Source organism: Cyanistes caeruleus, chromosome 7, assembly GCF_971803275.1.
Source record: "Cyanistes caeruleus chromosome 7, bCyaCae1.hap1.1, whole genome shotgun sequence".
In the NCBI taxonomy this organism is placed as follows: domain Eukaryota; kingdom Metazoa; phylum Chordata; class Aves; order Passeriformes; family Paridae; genus Cyanistes; species Cyanistes caeruleus.
The window spans coordinates 1,114,201-1,133,543 of NC_141707.1; the positions used below are offsets into that span (position 1 = coordinate 1,114,201).

General features: G+C 43.4%; 1 protein-coding gene across 1 annotated transcript; it reads left to right on the forward strand.

Annotated features, from left to right (window-relative positions):
- The first annotated feature begins 5,572 nt into the window (after positions 1 to 5,572).
- On the forward strand, positions 5,573 to 8,111 carry LOC147652051 (endogenous murine leukemia virus Env polyprotein from Emv-2 locus-like). The gene has a single exon (XM_086897913.1). The coding sequence runs from the start codon at positions 5,666 to 5,668 to the stop codon at positions 7,721 to 7,723; it is 2,058 nt and encodes a 685-aa protein (XP_086754039.1). The 5' UTR covers positions 5,573 to 5,665; the 3' UTR covers positions 7,724 to 8,111.
- Positions 8,112 to 19,343: the final 11,232 nt, after the last annotated feature.

Consider the following 19,343-nt stretch of genomic DNA (forward strand, 5'->3'; position numbering starts at 1 on the left):
GGATTGTGGCGAGTGGGGTGTGTGTGAGAGGGGGACTGGTCGACGGATTCCCCAAGCGAGTTCGGGCCCTTCAGTAGTGCGGTTCCCATTAGCCCGCGAGGGCGTGGGCCACAAACAAGGGGAAGCGAAAGCGGCTGTGTGATTGAAGGCACTCCGGAAGAATGGGGCAGGGGAGAAGCAAGCACCCTGTATCTATTAAACTTCCACCCGTACCTAGAGATAGTCCGTTGGGTTTTATATTAGAGAATTGGGAGCATTTCCCAGGAACAGAAAATAAGGATAAGGCAAAAATGATTCATTATTGTGTAGAAATACAGGGAGGAAAGGAAATTTCAAGGAATGTATTTTGGCCTGTATTTGGATCAACTGAAGATTGGGTTAAACAAAAATTAAATTCATGTGTAAGAACAAAGATTCCCTTTAACCCAGAGGAAAGTGCTTATGCAGAGATCCGGGTAGTAAATCCTGAGGCTTTTATATTTAGGTTGACAGAGAATTCGGGGGAGGGGAAGGGAAAGAAAAAGAAACCTCGAAAAGAAGATGCTTTGATAATCCCCCCCCCCTCCATTTGTACCACCACCACCACCACCACGAGCCCCTCCCCCTCCGAATCCCGAGGAGGAGGATTTAGACATGCCAGAGGTGGGGCCTATTACCAGGAATAGATTCAGAAGGAGACAGGAGAACCTATTCCCATTGAGAGAGATGCCAATGGGTGGCCCCCAAGCTGGAATAGGATTTATATCTGTCCCCCTTAGTTCGGGGGATGTCAGAGATTTTAAAAAGGAGATGGGGCATTTATTGGAAGATCCATTGGGGGTTGCAGAAAGAGTTGATCAATTCTTAGGACCTAATATATACACCTGGGAAGAATTACAATCTATTTTGAGTATTTTATTTACGGCAGAAGAGAGAAACATGATTAGAAGGGAAGGAATGCGCATCTGGGATGCTCAGCATGCCCAGGGACCACTGGCAGATGTAAAATGGCCCCTTTCAAAATCCCCATTGGGATCATCAGAATCCAGCCCATAGAGTACACATGCAGGATTTAAGAACTATTATAATTCAGGGAATTAGGGAGGCAGTCCCAAGGGGTCATAATATTAATAAAGCATTTAATGAGAGGCAAAAGAAGGATGAAACTCCTACAGAATGGTTAGAAAGACTAAGAAAGAATTTTCAATTATATTCTGGAATGGATCCAGATACCCAACTGGGACAAGCACTGCTTAAAGCACAATTTGTGGCAAAAGCCTGGGAGGATATTTGGAGGAAGATAGAAAAATTGGATGGGTGGCAAGATAGAAGTTTGGATGAACTTTTGAGAGAAGCACAAAAAGTGTATGTTAGAAGAGAAGAGGAGGCTCAGAAGAGGCAGACTAAAATGATGGCGGCTGCTGTAAGAGAGAGTAGGGATCAAACCTGGAAAGGGAAACAACAGAGACCAATGAGAGATTCAAAAGAAAAACAAAACGCTAAAACTTGTTTTTACTGTGGAAAGAAAGGACATTTTAAAAGAGAATGTAGGGTAAGGATCCAGGATGAAAAGATGTTCAAAGAAGACTAGGGAGGTCAGGGGCTCTTTTTTTTAGGGACCCAAGACCACCCTAAAGAGCCCTTGATAAAGCTAAAAGTGGGTCCCCAGCACCAAGAAATAACATTCTTGGTGGATACTGGAGCTGAGAGATCAACCATTCAGTTTTTACCTACAGGATGTAGTATATCTAAAGAAACTGCCACGGTAGTGGGAGCAAAGGGGGAACCCTTTGAAGTGGGGGTTATTAAAGATGTGATAATAGAATCAGAGTCAAAAATTGGGGTGGGAAATTTTTTTATTAGTACCAGAAGCAGATTATAATTTGTTGGGACGAGATTTAATTATTGAATTGGGAATACATTTAGATGTAGTTGATAAGGAGTGGAGAATAAGATTATGTCCTTTAAGAATAGAAGATGAAGAAAAAATAAACCCAGAAGTGTGGTATACACCTGAGAGTGTGGGACAGCTGAAGATAACCCCATTCTCGGTTACTATTAAAAACCCAGAAATTCCAGTCAGAATAAAACAATATCCCTTGTCACCTGAGGGACGAAGAGGGTTGAAACCAGAAATTGACAGATTGTTAAGCAAGGGACTATTAGAACCATGTATGTCACCTTTTAACACACCCATACTGCCAGTAAAGAAGCCAGATGGGACATAACGTTTGGTACAAGATTTAAGAGAAATTAACAAACGCACAGTAGCACGGTTCCCCGTAGTTGCAAATTCGTACACGTTATTAAGTAAGTTGGGGCCTGACAGTTTGTGGTACAGTGTTATAGATTTAAAAGATGCATTCTGGGCCTGTCCTCTTGATGAGGCTAGTCGAGATTATTTCGCTTTTGAATGGGAAGATCCAGATACGGGGAGGAGACAACAACTGAGATGGACGGTATTACCCCAGGGATTCACCGAATCCCCCAATTTATTTGGGCAAGCATTAGAACAGATTTTACAGGATTATCAGATAGACCCAAGAGTGACCTTGATACAATATGTGGATGGCTTGCTTTTAGCTGGGAAAGAGGAAGAAGACGTAAAGAGAGAGAGTATTAAGTTGTTAAATTTTCTGGGTTTAAAGGGATTGAAAGTATCCAAGGCAAAGCTCCAATTCGTTGAAAAAGAGGTAAGATATTTAGGTCATTACCTTAAAGAAGGAAAAAAAAAAGATAGATCCTGAAAGAGTACAAGGAATTTTATCATTACCAATTCCAAAAAATAAAAGACAGATACGTCAAATCTTGGGATTAACAGGATACTGTAGACAGTGGATTGAAAATTATAGTAGCAAAGTTACATTTTTATATCATAAATTGACACAAGAGGGATTAATGAAATGGAGTTTAGAAGATACAGAAAAATTCCGGGAGCTAAAAGAAAGTTTAATTCATGCTCCTGTCTTGAGTCTCCCAGATTTAAGGAGACCTTTTTATTTGTTTGTAAATGTGGAAGATGGAATTGCCTTCGGAGTTTTGACTCGGGAGTGGGCAGGGAGAAAGAAGCCGATAGGGTATCTATCAAAGATCTTGGACCCCGTGAGTAAGGGCTGGCCAACTTGTTTGCAAGCAGTAGCAGGATGTGCCCTGCTGGTGAAGGAAGCTAGGAAAATCACCTTTAATAGCAATTTGAAGGTAATGTCCCCCCATAATATTCGGGGTGTGTTACAACAAAAGGCGGATAAGTGGATTTCAGATGCTAGACTTCTAAAATATGAAGGAATTTTAGTTGAGGCCCCAAACTTAATATTAGAAACCACCACTTTACAAAATCCGGCTGCATTTTTGTATGGAGAACCCGAAGGCGAATCCCTGACACATGACTGTATAACTACAATTGAGGAACAAACCAAAATTAGACCTCATTTGGAAGCAGAGGAATTAGAAAGCGGAGAAAAGTTGTTTGTGGATGGGTCCTCCAGAGTAATAGAAGAAAAGAGGAAAACAGGCTATGCCATTGTACGAGGACCTGATTTGCAAGTCCTAGAATCAGGTCCATTAGACAAATCTTGGTCAGCCCAAGCTTGTGAATTGTATGCAGTATTAAGAGCATTGGAATTATTAGAAGGAAAGGAGGGGACAATATATACAGATTCCAGATATAGTTATGGAGTGGTGCATACGTTTGGTAAACTGTGGGAAGAAAGAGGTTTAATAAATTCCCAAGGGAAAGATTTAGTCCATCAAAAACTCATAATTGCAGTATTAAAAGCCCTGAGAGGGCCCAAAAAGTTGGCAGTGGTTCATTTGAAAGGACATCAGACGGGAATGGACTTGAGGAGTAGGGGAAATAATGCCGCAGATCAGGAGGCAAAACGGGTGGCATTACGGACAATGGTCCTAAAAGAAAAAGGGGGGCATGAAGAAATTATGGAACATAAGGATAGTGATTTAAGAAGTAAATTTACTGAGGAAGAGAGATTAAAACTCCCAGAGACAGGAGCGATAGAAAACTCAGAGGGGAGATGGTTCCTTCCAGATGGCCGAGAAGTACTACCAAAAGCCATAGCTCAGAGAATATTAGAAAAAATGCATCAAAGGACACATTGGGGAGCACAAGGACTAATCGATTATTTTGCAGCAAAGTATATGAGCACAGGTATTCGAGACTTAGCTAAGCAAATTACTAGAAGCTGCCTCCCATGTTTAAAAACAAATAGAAAGAATCTCAGAAAATTACCTTATGGAGGGAGACCCTTAGCAAAAAGACCTTTTGCAAATATTCAGATTGACTTTGCAGAACTACCAAAGGTAGGGAGACTTAAATATCTCCTGGTCCTAGTGGATCATCTCACCCATTTTGTAAAAGCTTTCCCTACATCTAGGGAAACTTCACGAACAGTTGTAAAGGTGTTATTGGAAGAAATAATTTCCAGATATGGGGTACCAGAGACAATAGACTCTGACAAAAGTCCCCATTTTACATCAAAAATAACTCAGGAGGTGTCGGAGGCATTAGGAATAAAGTGGGAACAACACACCCCTTGGCACCCTCCAAGTTCTGGGAGAGTAGAAAGAATGAATGGAGAAATAAAAAAACAACTTACTAAGCTAGTAATGGAAACAAAACTATCATGGGTCAAATGTGTTCCATTAGCCTTTCTGAATATTCGAACTCAGCCAAGGGCAGATTAGGGAATTTCCCCTTTTGAGATGTTATATGGTATGCCTTATAATATAGAAGAAGTTCAAACACATCCAAATGTAAGTGATCAGTATATCAATAAGTACTTAATAAAATTAATGAAGTATAAGAAGGCATTGTGGGAAAAAGGAATGCTAGCTCAAAGACCACCATTGGATTTTATATTACACCAAGTACAACCCGGAGATTGGGTGTTGATAAGAAGTTGGAAAGAGAACCCCCTAACACCAAAGTGGGAAGGACCGTATCAAGTCCTGCTAACAACTGATTCTGCAATCCGAACTGCAGAGAAGGGATGGACACATGCCAGTCGAATTAAGGGACCTGTGGAGCCACCAAAAACTAATAACTGGGAAGTGGTTAGCCCGGCTGGGGACCTGAGACTTAAAATATCCTGAAAAAAAAAAAAAAAAAAAAAAAAAAAAAAATCTGAAAATTATTAATCTGCTTAGAAACTTATGAATAGTAAACTCCATAAAGGCTTTTATATAGAATATAAGATACCCCCATCTAGTAGGGAGGAAATATATAATAGTAATGTTAAAATAGGTTGTGCTGTATGCCAGAATTGTTACCCTTTTGTTTGTTTTAAAAGTATAGTATGTGAAGAACATTGGTGGACCCACTGTCATAGAGGCTACCCACCGAGAGGGGTGTGTAGATTTTGCTACATTGCCCAGAGGAGACTCACCGATTGGGCCTTAAGAACCAAAACACAGGCAGGGGAATTTGAGAAAGGATCAGAAAAGTGGTGGGCCATTTACTCAAAAGGAGTCAATTCCTTGTATTATTGTTACCATCCAAACGAACCTGCACCTTTTGTAATAAATATAGTAGCTGGGTCGTGCAGACGGTGGCTCCAGGAATTGAGGTGTAATACCCCTTTAGTAAAACATAGAAGTTGGGAAAAATATATACAAAGAAAGAATAAAAAAAGGAGTAATCTCCCTCCTGAAGAATACTCTTGCTGCCGAGACGATGGTACACCCCGTGGCCCGAGGCAACCGGGTCGACGACGGGAGAGGCAGAGGAGTAATAAACTGTGGAGGGAAACACTCCAAAATACATGGGACCAAAAGGTCATGGTCCTGGAAATGCCACAAGAATGGGAATGAGACAACCCAGCAAAATAATTTATGGGAAGCCCAAATTGGTATTTTACAAAAGAAAAGCCTCTATTATAGCAAGGGAAGCCAATGCTCATTAAAAAGGTCAGTAATATTTATAATTTTAATTAGCACATTTAACATTTGTACAAGTAAGACTCATGAACCCTTTAATTGGTCCTTAACCCGATGGGAGGACCAGGTTATTATTCTATCACAAATTACCTCTGGAGCCCCTAGCTTTCAAGTTACACTAGACTCTCTCATTAAGTGGAAGGGTATTAATTATTTCCCACCTGGGCATAAGGTACTATACATGTGCCCAGCTTCTAATCCAGGCAGAGGGTATTGTAATTATCCCGGAGAATTTTACTGTAGATATTGGGGCTGTGAGACAATTTCCATGGGATGGAAAGTACAAAACCCAGATAAGTATCTAAAGGTTGAACGGGGTCCACACGGATGTGTAAAGCCCTGGATAGGCCCCTCAGGGGAGATAACATATATTGGAACTTGCAAATTTCACTATATAAATATTACACAATCCCAAGATCCTGGGTGGTTATTGGGAAGAACCTGGGGTCTCAGAGTATGGGAACCCGGAAGGGATCGGGGGGTGCATATACTCATAAAGAAAGAGGTAGTTCCCCATGACTCGGGATCTGTTGGACCAAATCCAGTGGTGTGGGGAGTAGAAGACCCTAAAGTAAGGGATCACAATAACCATTCAGAAAAATTAGAAAATAACACCCAAGTATTAACCACAGTAGAGACACCCCAAGAATATGGAAACAAAGCTCTTTGGAAAATTCTGCAAGCTACCTTTAAAGTATTAAATGATACACATCCAAATTTAACTAGAGAATGTTGGTTATGTTATAACATTAATCCATCCTTTTATGAGGCCATAGGCTCCATAGCAGAACCAAAAAGAGTGAATGGTACCAATCCTGCTGCTTGCTTATGGCAATCAGGAAGGGAAAATACTCCAGGAATAACATTATCTCGAGTCACTGGAAAAGGGAAATGTGTGGGAAATGTGCCCCTAGATAAGAATTACTTATGCCAAACAAAAATACTGATTAATGACCCTCGCAAGCCAGCTCAGTGGCTGATTCCAGCACCTAATACTAAATGGGTTTGTAACACTTTAGGAGTAACCCCATGTGTTTCTATAACAGCCTTTAATGAAACTTATGAATTCTGCATACAGGTCATAATAGTTCCCAGAATTATTTATCATTCTGAAGAATATGTGTATACACAATATCAAAACCCAGAACATCATTTAGTGAAGCGAGAACCCCTCACAGCACTAACAGTAGCTGTATTGCTAGGCATAGGAGGGGCTGGATTAGGAACAGGTGTAGCATCTTTAGTAAATCAGCACCAGGGACTCAGAGAGCTTAGAATTTCAGTAGATGAGGATTTAAGAAGAATTGATAAATCTATAAAGGATCTCACAGACTCCCTAGACTCACTGGCTGAAGTGGCCTTACAAAATAGAAGGGGATTAAATCTATTATTTTTACGACAAGGAGGCCTTTGTGCTGCCCTTAAGGAAGAACGTTGTGTACATGTAAATAAAAGTGGAATAGTAAGAGAAACCATGGCCAAATTACAGGAAGGACTGAAAAAGAGAAAAGAAGAACAAGAAATGCAACAGAATTGGTATGAATCTTGGTTTAATTACTCCCCCTGGTTAAGTACTTTATTATCCACCATAATGGGGCCCTCAATTTTACTAATTTTAGTACTTACTTTAGGCCCTTGCATTCTTAATAAAATTATTAATATCGTAAAAAACAGATTAGAAGCAGCACACCTTATGTTAATACATGCTAAATATGAGGCCTTAAAGGGAGAAGAAACAGAAGATTATTTAGAATTAAGTAAAAAAGAACTACAAAGATTCAGCAAACAAAAGTAAGAAATAGAAAAAGGGGGGGTTGTGATAGATAGAAACTCTTTTGTTCGCCTAAATAAAAAGATATGATAGAATGCTTTGCGAAATTGTACTTTAGATATAAAGTTGAGAAGGGGCTGAAGGCCACTAACTTGCTGAAGCTGGCATAATTAATAACAGACTAGCAGAAATTCCTGGAACACTAGGACAAGATAAACCTTGAGACAGAAACAGTGAGAAAAGGTCAGTAGAGTAGGAGTGAGGAAGACTTGGAGCCTCCCTTCTACGACCACAAGAGGGCAGAGAAAGATCATCTAATGACCAGAGACGCATGCGTAGAAACGCCGGAGGAAAGCCACATCATCAGGAGGCCGAAACGAATAAAAGGACAAACATGGAAGCGGGAAGCGCGGCAGCTCCGTGGGAAGAGGTTTTTCCTCCTCCTCCCTGCCGCCCGGCGCCGACTTTGCTTATTGCTGGCTTGCTATAATTAATAAAACCTTTCCTTATATATCTCTCTTTCTAGTGTATTCGTGTATTCATAACACTCTCCATGATATTGCCAATGCTGCAATCTCTGACATCTCTTCTTGTCACCCCAGGTAACAAGGTGCCAACGCAGTGCTTCACTAACATTAAGCAAGGGGCAAGTGAGTATTTCATTAAATATATAGACAAGCTGAAATTGCCATTGAAAAGCAAATAGAGTGCCCAAAGGCACAAAAAGAATTGTTGGTAAAAATAGCAATGGCCAATGCCAACATGGAATGTAAAGCAGTTTTACAGGCCCTCCCACTTGACCCTGAACCAACCATAGACCAAATGGTTGAAGCCTGCGCCAAGCATGTCTCCACTTCTACCGAAAACACAGTAGCCCTTGCGGGTTCTAAAGGGCTGGCAGAAAGGATATCCAGTGCCTATGCAGCTGAAATGATAAAGGACTCAAGCTCAAGCCACTGTTTTAACTGCGGCAAGCCTGGACACTTTTTTAAGGATTGCCCCGAGAGACATTTTTTATAGCCACCCAACCACCAATGGTTACCCAGACCAAACTGGCATTAAGGAAACTTCAATCAGAGCATGGGACAGCCCCGTGCACTGACATCAAATCAAATGCCGCACCACTCCATCCCTCCTGCAAAAACTACCATCCCGCCTCCATGGGGACTTAGGTCACAGGTGCAGTGTTTGCTTCAGCCCACGCAGGAGAAAATGCCAAACATACCAGCCAACATTTTCTCTTTGTGTTTGCTACCCTGGGAGTCCCAGAACAAATAAAAACAGATCATGGGCCCGCTTACACCTCCCATAGACTGAGAGATTTCTTCAGCCAGTGCGGGGTGAAGCACGCCACAGGCATACCTCACTCTCCCACAGGGCAATCAATAGTGGAAAGGACACATCAGAACCTTAAAAGAGTCCTTGATCAGCAGTGGGGAGGAACAAAGATCATTCTTCCCATTGAGAGGCTCTGTAAGGCTCTGCATGTTATGAATTTTCTAAATTGTTCACCTACAGAGCCCGACCCCCCTGTAGTTCTACATACCCCTGTAGAAGTACGGCACTTCTCTAATTTGACCCATGCCAAACTCACAGAGAGGTCACCAATGCTGATCAAGGATCCTGAGTCACAACAGACATCAGGACCTTTCCCATTGATTAGCTGGGGGAGAGGGTATGCTTGTGTGTTAACACCATCTGGTCCTAGGTGGCTCCCAGGGAAAAAAATAAAACCATACCTAGTCCCTGCAAACCCTGCACTGGACACAGACATCTTAACGTCTCCTGAGACCCACACAGCTTCTCAAAAACAACAAGCCACCGCTGCCTGGAGACGGAGACATCGCCAAAAGAAGTTGACGCAGAGAACCACTCCAATCGTTACCAAATCTCAAATGAGACACCACATCACAGCCGAGACCATGCCGGATAAGTAGAGCTCCTGAAACTCCCTCCCCTTTCCCTTCCTGTTCCCTATGCTCCTTTCCCCTCAAAAACCTACCCTTTTATACAATTGCAATGCACCTTTAATGCTGCTGCTGCTGGTGACAGGTCATGCGCCCCCTCTGCACAGAATGACCCCACCAGCAAACCACTACCTCAACCCTTACCTGTTCTTTTTTCGTTTTAAAAGAAAAAAGGTGGAGCCCCTGCTCCAAAACCAGAAGTTAAACTTTTTATGCTCCATTATAGACCATGGGAGGCAGAACCATCTTTGAGTTCCTGACCCTCTCGATGCTTCTGGAAACATCAGTTGTGGATGCCTGGCTGGTAGCACAGCCCCAGGAGAAGGAATTTGACAGGTTGTACTCCTTTAACCTGTCCAACCATGGCGAGAGCATCCACACATGCATCCAGAAGATCAGCAACATGGTCCAGGAACTCAAGAAAAAGAAAAAGAGAAAAAGAGCCCCAATGGTTTGAGGACCTTTTTGGAAGTTGGGGACTCAGAGGGTGGGCTTCCTCCCTTTTAAAGAACATTTTCTAGATTTTCTTAATCATCATTATTTTACTTTGTATGTTTAGTTGTTGTAAAAGGTTGTTAGCGAGGTCACTGGAAGATGCATTTTTATTAAATAAAGAAGGGAGCTGTGGGGGCCAAGGAATCGGCAAGCAGATGAGTGCTGACACTCCCCTGGAGAGCTTCATACTAGGCCAGGCACTTCCCCTCATAGTGAGAGAAATGTATCTCCCCGACACCCTTTCCTGTTTTATGTTAAACTGTTGCACCCCATTGGTGTTCTCCCCTGCCTTTCCACCCTGCTACTTGTATCCAAGTTTCCCCCGCCCCTCTCCTTCCCTATATATACTGTGGTATTTCCCCAGTTGAAGAGAGCTGCTGTCACTGGCTCCCTTCACTGAGGACTGTGTTATAATAAAGGCTATTTCTCAGTGGAATGCCATACAGAGCTCTAATCTCTCTCTCTGTGTCGCCTGCAAGCTGCCGCTGAGCTGAGATCACTCGCCGGGCAAGGGACGTGCCTGTGCTCTTGGGCTGTCCTTTTCAGGACAGCTTCTACAGGGTAGTCGTGACACCCATGCCATCGACCCCACCATGGCAGCTACCATTCAGGAACACATAATCATGGAATGATCATATGAAGGTTCTTTATTAAAGAGCTCTGGGTATCAGGGGGACACATACCCAAATCTGACCGGACTTGGTTTCGAGCTGAACCTATTTTATACTCTCTCGCTATATAATTTACATTTTCATTATTATTAAACTTACAATGTTATATTTTATACATTGATTCCATCCAAGCATGGATTTCTCATGATTCCCCTCAAACCCTTAACATAGTTTCTCATGATTCTTTAAGCAACCGTTATATTATTTATCATATCTTGACTACACAGGTGCAGTTTCACATGATCTTAGCAAGCATGAGGCCTAACATTTCCCAGGGCCTTCTTTTCCCAGGGCTTGCCAAGCCTAACTTTCTTTCTAACTCCCCAAATTTTCTGTGGAAATCTTTTACTATCACTACTATAAGTGCTCTCTTCACCCAGGGGCTTGCAAAGCAACACCTAGAATGCTCCACATCCTATGCACAGCACAAGAAACTCGCTGCCAACAAGTTAGCAAGCATGAAGACATCAACTCTCAATTAAACATGGCAGAAAGAGGTTTGACAAAAGCACAGAGAGTGGCTGTTGTTAGAATTCCTTCAAGACTAACACACGTGGTCATGGCTGCATTTTCCCTAGCATTACATTTGTTTACAATCACATTAACTTTATAAAGAGTTTTAGGTGTCCACTGGGACTTTTTTAAAAAGTCTTTCTCTTCAGCCATATGAAGAAATGCTATTGTTTAAGGCAGTGAGGCGTAGACACAATATTTTATTCAAAACCTGTTTGCACAACTCAGATTACACTGACCGTGAAGTCACTGTGAAGAATGAAAACAAAGAAGGAGAATATCGCATTGGGCTGGAGCTTATCTGGCTCTATCACTTTGGCCTGCAACAGGAGTGGGTCACACCCCAGGAGCAGGATGGCCCGAGGTGCGACTAGAGCACTTGCTCAATGGCTTTTTGGCTGTCAGTCTGCGCTCTGAGGAGACAAGGACAAGAGGGAGGTCTTTTGCATTGGATGATAAAGCATTTATTGCTCTAGGGAATCTTGGAGACAAAAGACAGAAAATTGCGAGCATGCAGCAGCTGAAATAGGGAGACGGTTCAAAGGGAGGGTATAAAGCATCAGCTGATCAGAGATATCCTGGAGAGGGTAAAAGGCAGGGTTCACAAAATCACAAAATCAAGCGGGGGAAAGTTGGGTCACATGGACTGATCAAGCGCTGAAGTTCAGGGGGTTTCCGAAGTGGAATTCCAAGCATGCGGTGGGCTTAAGACAGATTGACAGGAGACTCGGGGTAGATTGACAACATGGGGTGGGAGGGTCTCATTTGGACCAAACTATCAACTTGGGTAATAACAGAACATACCATTAACATGAAACACAATGCAACATCTCCCCGTTTTCTGTTTAAGAAGGAGAGTTTTGGCATTGAGGAATAGATTCTGATCAGAGGAACACATTTCTCCATGAGGATTGCTGTGTGGATACTGCTATATGACTGACTTCAATATGGTAAACATTAACTAAAAAAATCTGACATATCACTGAGAAAAAGAACAGTCAGGGATAATCTAACAGTCAATTAGGGGATCGGGTTTTCCAGTTCCTTGGTGCCAGTGCCTCCAGAGGGAAGCCACAGTTACATCTTTGGTGGACTGGACTGATCGTGGTACAGGCTTGAGGATGGGCGGTTTGACCCACTTTTGAGGGACCCATCTCAACCCAGAGGGCGTGGATATGCAAGCATATCCCTGACCCCAAGTGATTAACCCAAATGGGCCCTCTACTTTTGCTGTCTCAGGACTCTTTATTAAAACTGGCGGGTGTTCTCTCAATTTCAGCTGTGTGTTACTGCTGAGATGCCGAACAGGCGGGTTACAGTGTTCAAATAAGCGGTTTAGAAAATTTATGGTAAACAGTGCTTTACAAAGCTTAATCTGTGGTGGATCACTGGTGGTATTACTCTGCTGCTGCTCTAGAACTCTCTCGAGCGACTGATGTGTTTGCTCAATGATGGCTTGACCTGTAGGTGAATAAGGGATACTTGTTTTATGGTTTACTCCCCATTTCTGCAGGAACTCCTGGAAGGCCTTGGAGGTATATGTGGGACCATTATCTGTTTTAATCTCTTTAGGGATCCCCAACACACAGAGAAGGCCTGCACTAAGTGTTTTTGCACATCTGTGGTCTTCTCTCCTGTATGGGCAGAAGCATAGACTGCTCCAGAGAAAGTATCCACTGAAACATGAACATACCCCAGCCTGCCAAATTGCGGGACGTGAGTCACGTCCATCTGCCACACTTCACAGCTGTTGAGGCCTCTTGGATTTAACATCTTTAACATCTGTCTCCCATTTCTGAGTCTGAGGATCCTTCCAGGTCATCACTGACTTGTGGGATGCTCCAGATGCATCTGTGAAAACTGCCACAGCATTGAGTGGCCTCCAACTTTGTTTTTCCTTGGGGACTAATTTAAATGCTGAATTAAATAATTTATGTCCAGGATTATGAATTGAAATAGCTATCTGGGTAGCTATCTGGAGCAAATTGGAGTGTGTCATTTTCCCTAAGTAACTGCTCCAGAACCACTTTTGTTAACTTACCTGATGTTGGGGTAAGTGGTAGATATGGATGCATGTGAAGTCACACTCTGCCAGTTCTTGCATTCTTGGCCTGGCCTTCTGGATCAATTGAGCTGCCTAACTCTTGTGGCCTGGTGATACTTTTGGACTGCTGGTGACTGAGGAATACCCATTCTATGCTCAAGAGCGGATCCCTCTGGCCCTAATCGCACTGAAAAATCAGGCCATGGAGGTGTGGCAGTCTTCCCAAAACAATAAACTTGAATGGCAAGTCTGGCAGGCAGCGATGAGCTTGTTTTGTTGCCATCACCTCTTGAGCTTTCTCCATAGCCAGCCTGGCCTCTTGGGTCAGGACCCTAGGAGAACTCAGCTCCTCTCCCCCTTTCAATAAACTGAAAAGGAGGGCTAGGTCTTCTGTTGTTAATCCCAGCCAGGGTCTGACCCAAGTTAAGGACCCACACAGCTGGTGGAGATCAGCTAAGGTTTTTGGGTTGTTTCTGATCATCAGTTTTTGAGGAGTAATGGTCCTCTTGCTAATTTGGAGCCCCAAATACCTCCAAGGGGGCAGCTGTTGAACTTTGTCCTTTTGGAGTTCAAATCCTGCAGCAATCAAAACATTGACAACTAGGTCAAGTGCACACTGTAGTCTATCATCATCGGGGGCACACTTGAGCACATCATCAATATAGTGCAGGATGATGGTTTCTCTTGTTTTGGCACGCACTGGGGACAGCAATGAAGCAGTGTACCACTGGCATATACTGGGACTGTTTTTCATGCCTTGCGGCAAGGTTCGCTAATGGTAGCGCTTCATTGGAATTTCTCGATTGATGGAGGGAACTGACAAGGCAAACCATGGGTCATCAGCAGGGTCAAGAGGAATCTGGAAGAAACAGTCTTTTATATCAACAACTGCCAAATTCCAATTTTGGGGGAGCATCGATGGGGAGGACATTCCTGGTTGAAGAGACCCTATGTTTTCAATGACTTTGTTAATTTCTCTAAGGTCCTGGATGAGTTGCCACTTGCCTTTTCCCGGCTTCCTGATAACAAAGACCAGGGAATTCCAAGGGCTGGTGGTTGGCACAATGTTGCCTTTTGCTAACTGCTCTTCTAGCAATTCACTGAGCACCTTCAATTTTTGTTTATTCAGCAGCCACCGATCTACCCATATTGGATGTTGTTTCCCAGTTCAGCTTCTGGGCAGGGCACTCATCAGCGGCCACTATGAAAAATCCTGTAGGGTTTTTGGGATTTTAATTTTTACTCTTCATTGGGACATAGTGTCTCTCCCCCACAGGGGAATTTTATAGTTCAAAACGAATGGGCGTAAGCTGGCCAATTGCCCATCCAGCCCTTTAATTTGGACGATGCTCTTAGATTGTTTGGCTAATTGGGCACCCCAATGCCCTGTACTTTACCTCTCACGGGTTGCAATTCCCAATGTGACGGCCATCTGGTGGTTGGGATGATTGTCACATCTGCCCATGTCCAACACTCCATCAAGGTGAAGGTAATCTTCACCTCGCCAGAGTCCACACCCCATCCAAGGCTTGTCTTCTCCAATGACTTCTGCCCAGTGGACACCTGGTGAAGAATTATCTACTGGCATTTCATTTGGCATCAGAATTGCCTGGGTGATGATTTGGCCTTGTGGCATAAAGAAGGGTGGGTGGACACAACGTGCCATGAGAATCAGTGCCTCTGGCTCTGATGTTATGATTGCCGGAGAGATTTCAATCTCTTGCTGTGTGCTTGGTGTCCCTGATAACGACATACTTAGAGTCTAGTCCAGCAAATAAGTCTTTGTCAAGTGGGTCAACTGACACAAGCTACGAGTCATCTGTATTAAAGAATGCACTTTGTATCACAACTAGCTTAAAGGGAGCTTGTGTCTTCCAAACCTTCTCTGGGTCCCCATTCTGACCTGCTTCATTTTTGTCTACATGCGAAGCAGGCCCACGCTTCCCATCTAGTTTTTTAGAAGCGGTTGTCCCCCTCCCCCCTGAGAACTTACTGGTTTATTTTGCAGAAGCTGCCTCTTTGGGCAAACTTTTGCTATGTGTCCCTCCTGCCTACAGTTAAAACACTGATAAGGCTGTTGGTGTATTTTTGGAATAGCAGCAGCAGCTGTTTTCTCCATTTTGTCTCATTTTCTTGAGGCTCTGGGATGATGGCTCTCTTTGTGCAGGCTTCGATGATCAAGTCGAGGGCTGGTGGTGGCTCAAAGGGTAGACCCAGGATGATCCTCTTACAGATGTCATTAGCATTTGCTTGGGCCACTTCCATTATTATCTGTTCCTGTAGTTGCCAACTCTCACCGGCCTCTCTACTTCGACTCGGAGCCTTTCAACCAAATCTATAAAAGCCTCAAAGGGAAACTGTTTAATATTCACATAACTTTGCTTACGTTCTTTGGTGGGCATAAGGATAAAGACCTTCTCTGCAGTTCTCTTTACCTGTTCCAACACAGGCTGCAGTATTTTTTCAGCCTGAGTTCTAGCTTGTGACTAATCCCCTTCACCACACAAGCGGTCCATTGAGATATTGTTGTTGTCTGCATCAATGGCACAGTCAGGGCTTTGCAAGAGCTCAGGAAAGAGTTCTCGTAATAATCTCCATGTCCTCTCCCACAACAGATACTCTGTTTGGATTAGGAGATGTGCAAACAAATCCCTGATATCGTCAGGAACTAGTGTGTTTGAGGAAAACGTGTCCTTTAGAAGACCTTTAAAATATTCACTTTTTCTCCCAAACTCCTTCTGAGCCTTGCAAAGCTCCTCTCTATGCAGATAATCAAGATTGCCACTCAGGGGTTCCTCTTGTTTGGGTATAGGTAAACAGGTGCAGCGAACGGGATGGTCTCCTGTTCCAGGTTTTGCATTTTGGGCTCATGGCTTTCAGTTCCCATGCCATCATGGGAATTTGAAGCTGGAAGAGGATGAGAGCTGCCAGAGAAGGAGGAGGGAGCAGGGGTAGGACAGCAACTGGAATGGGAGCTGCTGTTCCCAGGTCACATCATGGGAACAAATGATGTCATGGGAATGGGAGGCGGAGACAGTGGAAAGGAAGAGGGGTTGCCTGGGGAAGGGGCTGAGTTTGGGGAGAGGGGAGGAGAAGGAGGGGCATGCGTAGGGGTAGGGTCAGGGGATAAGAAGAGGTTGGAAAGAACAGAGTGAAAGGCATTCTGGGAAGAAGAAGCACAAGGTGGGGGCCGAGCCATGTGGCTTCCACCATCTTGTGTCTCTTGAGAGTCATTCTGAGGGGCAGGAGAGGACTCAGGGAAAACTTGGGAATTTCCCTTGTGGGCATTCACTTGAACTGGAGGATTAACAGCTGGGAAAGAGGGGTTTAGGAAAGGGTCCTTGACAGCATGACCATTGCTCTCAAGGCAAGGGTACTGAGAAGTCTGTGGGAGGCCAGGGAGTTGGTAGCTCTCCTGTGCAGTTTGCCTGGCACAGTCTTCCTGATGCAAGGGACAAGGATTTTGGATCAGGGGACGGGGGAGCTGAGGGGGTTAGTTTGAGCCTTTACTTTCTTTTCTTCAACTATCGCTGATCGAATTAGCACAAACAATGAAAAGAATTTAGCAACTGATGTATCACCTTTATTTGTCAAGGCTGTTAATTTGCTTCCAGCTATATCCCAGAAGGGGATGCTTGGTATTTCCTCTGGAGATACCCTTGGAAAGTGGAGGAAAAGCCATTGAACAAACTTTTTTAACAACCCTTTTGAAAACTTTCCTTTCCCACCCTCCAGGGTACCCAAAATTTGAAAATAGATTCCTCTCTACTGTGCTGACAATTTCACACCCATTTTCCTTGATGTTAAGCTGCCGGCACAGCAAAAATGCACCCTCCTCTGCAGCAAAAGAAACAAGCTCAAGATAAAAGATCCAGGGCCAGTCTCAGGACAGGGTGCTTTCCGCAGGCAACTATCATGGCCTGTAGGTTCGTGGCTGCCCCCTCCACCACTCCCGGGGAGCAGTGCACCCTTCCCACAATTTGTGAGCACCCTCAGCCTCACTTGGGGTATACTCATCCTCCTTTGGTCCACTGGACAGGGGCTGCAGGGAAGTCCTCCTCAGGGAAGTGGTCCTCTGGATGCTAGAGGGTTATCACTTCCTCCCCACAAGAGCCACAGGTGAAAAACCACTCTGCTGCACTCAGAGGCAGCTGAGGGCCAGAACTTCTTGGATAAAATCCACAGTTCATCTGTGGGATCTGTTCACAGGGCCCCACATTAGGCACCAGCTATCGCATCGGGCTGGAGGTCTGTCACTTTGGCCTGCAACAGGAGTGGGTCACACCCCAGGAGCAGGATGACCCGAGGTGCGACTAGAGCACTTGCTCAATGGCTTTTTGGCTGTCAGTCTGTGCTCTGAGGAGACAAGGACAAGAGGGAGGTCTTTTGCATGGGATGATAAAGCATTTATTGCTCTGGGGAATCTTGGGGACAAAAGACAGAAAATGCAAGCATGCAACAGCTGAAACAGGGAGGCAGTTCAAAGGGAGGGTACAAAGCATCAGCTGATCAGAGATATCCTGGAGAGGGTAAAAGGCAGGGTTCACAAAATCATCATCCAATGTGGAGGTAGTGGGGGAAAGTTGGGTCACATGGACTAATCAAGCGCTGAAGTTCAGGGGGTTTCCGAAGTGGAATTCCAAGCATGCGGTGGGCTTAAGACAGATTGACAGGAGACTCGGGGTAGATTGACAACATGGGGTGGGAGGGTCTCATTTGGACCAAACTATCAACTTGGGTAATAACAGAACATAACATTAACAAGAAACACACTACAACACGATACACTAGCCAACAGCAGTTTTACTTAAGCTGCGTGAACCCTGAAAGAACCCCATAAGAATGTACTGAGTTATGCAATAAACGAAGTTCACTTTTACCTCTATGAGGACTCCGTGAATATTCCAAGTGGTTTTCCTTTAGTAAGGTAGGATGACTTTCCCTCGGTATTCTTAGTTCAGGAGAACTAAAATTAGTAGAAATATTGTCTGGAGTGGTGCAGCTCCCTGAGGAAGCAGTGTGGGCCATGCAACATAGTGAGTGTGGTACACAGGAAGAGCTAAGTGAGGGTCAAATTACTCCTTGCCTTTGAACTGTTACAGCCTGGAAAAAACAAACTTTCTAAATAATTTCTAAGCTTCCCCGTGAAAAACAAGTTTCGCTATTTAAAGTTTTTTTTTAATAAGTTGAATGAGAGATAAAAGGGACAATATCCAGGCTGGGGTGTTCGGCAATATGCCAAAACCACACAATTTGCTTAAGGCAATGTTCTTATATACTGTTACATTACAGGAGTTACGTGCATATTCATGAGAGTTTATACATTATTCAAACATACCTGTGAGTTTAGATGTTCCAGGAATTTCTTTTGCTTGGTTTTAACCTTTGACTTGTCTTCATGCCATCCTGTAGATTAAATCAATATATTTTATTTCTTCTTGTGGTTCTATCCTGTTGTTTTTACACTACCTGCTAACAAAGAGTCAGTAAATTCTTCTTGGTGTTCTGGTTTTTGTCACTGTTCTCTTATCATTCAGCTAGGATAATCCACCAATGTGAGAATCCACCTAATTATCTTACACCATTTTCTGAGTGGTGCATTTTAATATCACAGTCTCTATTTTAATATTACGCTATGGCTTAAACTATATTTATCACACTGCTGTTTATATAAGCTATATGGTGCATACATAAACTCACCGGTTATACTATACCAAAAAGCAGTTAAAAGAAAATTGTACCATATCAATATATTTGTGACTAATAATAATAATAATATGCAAAAGCTAATACATAAATACAAAAGCCAATACTATATTGTCATTTATAACTTTCCCTATCTATGTAGTCACAGTACATTAGCAGACAATAGTGAAATCTTTTGTTTTGAACTCCTTGTAGTCTCTACTCCAGCTTGCTTTCATGATTCCTATCCTAATGCAAACAGAGCAATC

Excerpts from the sequence above, each read along its gene's own strand:
- LOC147652051 (XM_086897913.1), top strand. The coding sequence starts at position 5,666 with ATGGTACACCCCGTGGCCCGAGGCAACCGGGTCGACGACGGGAGAGGC.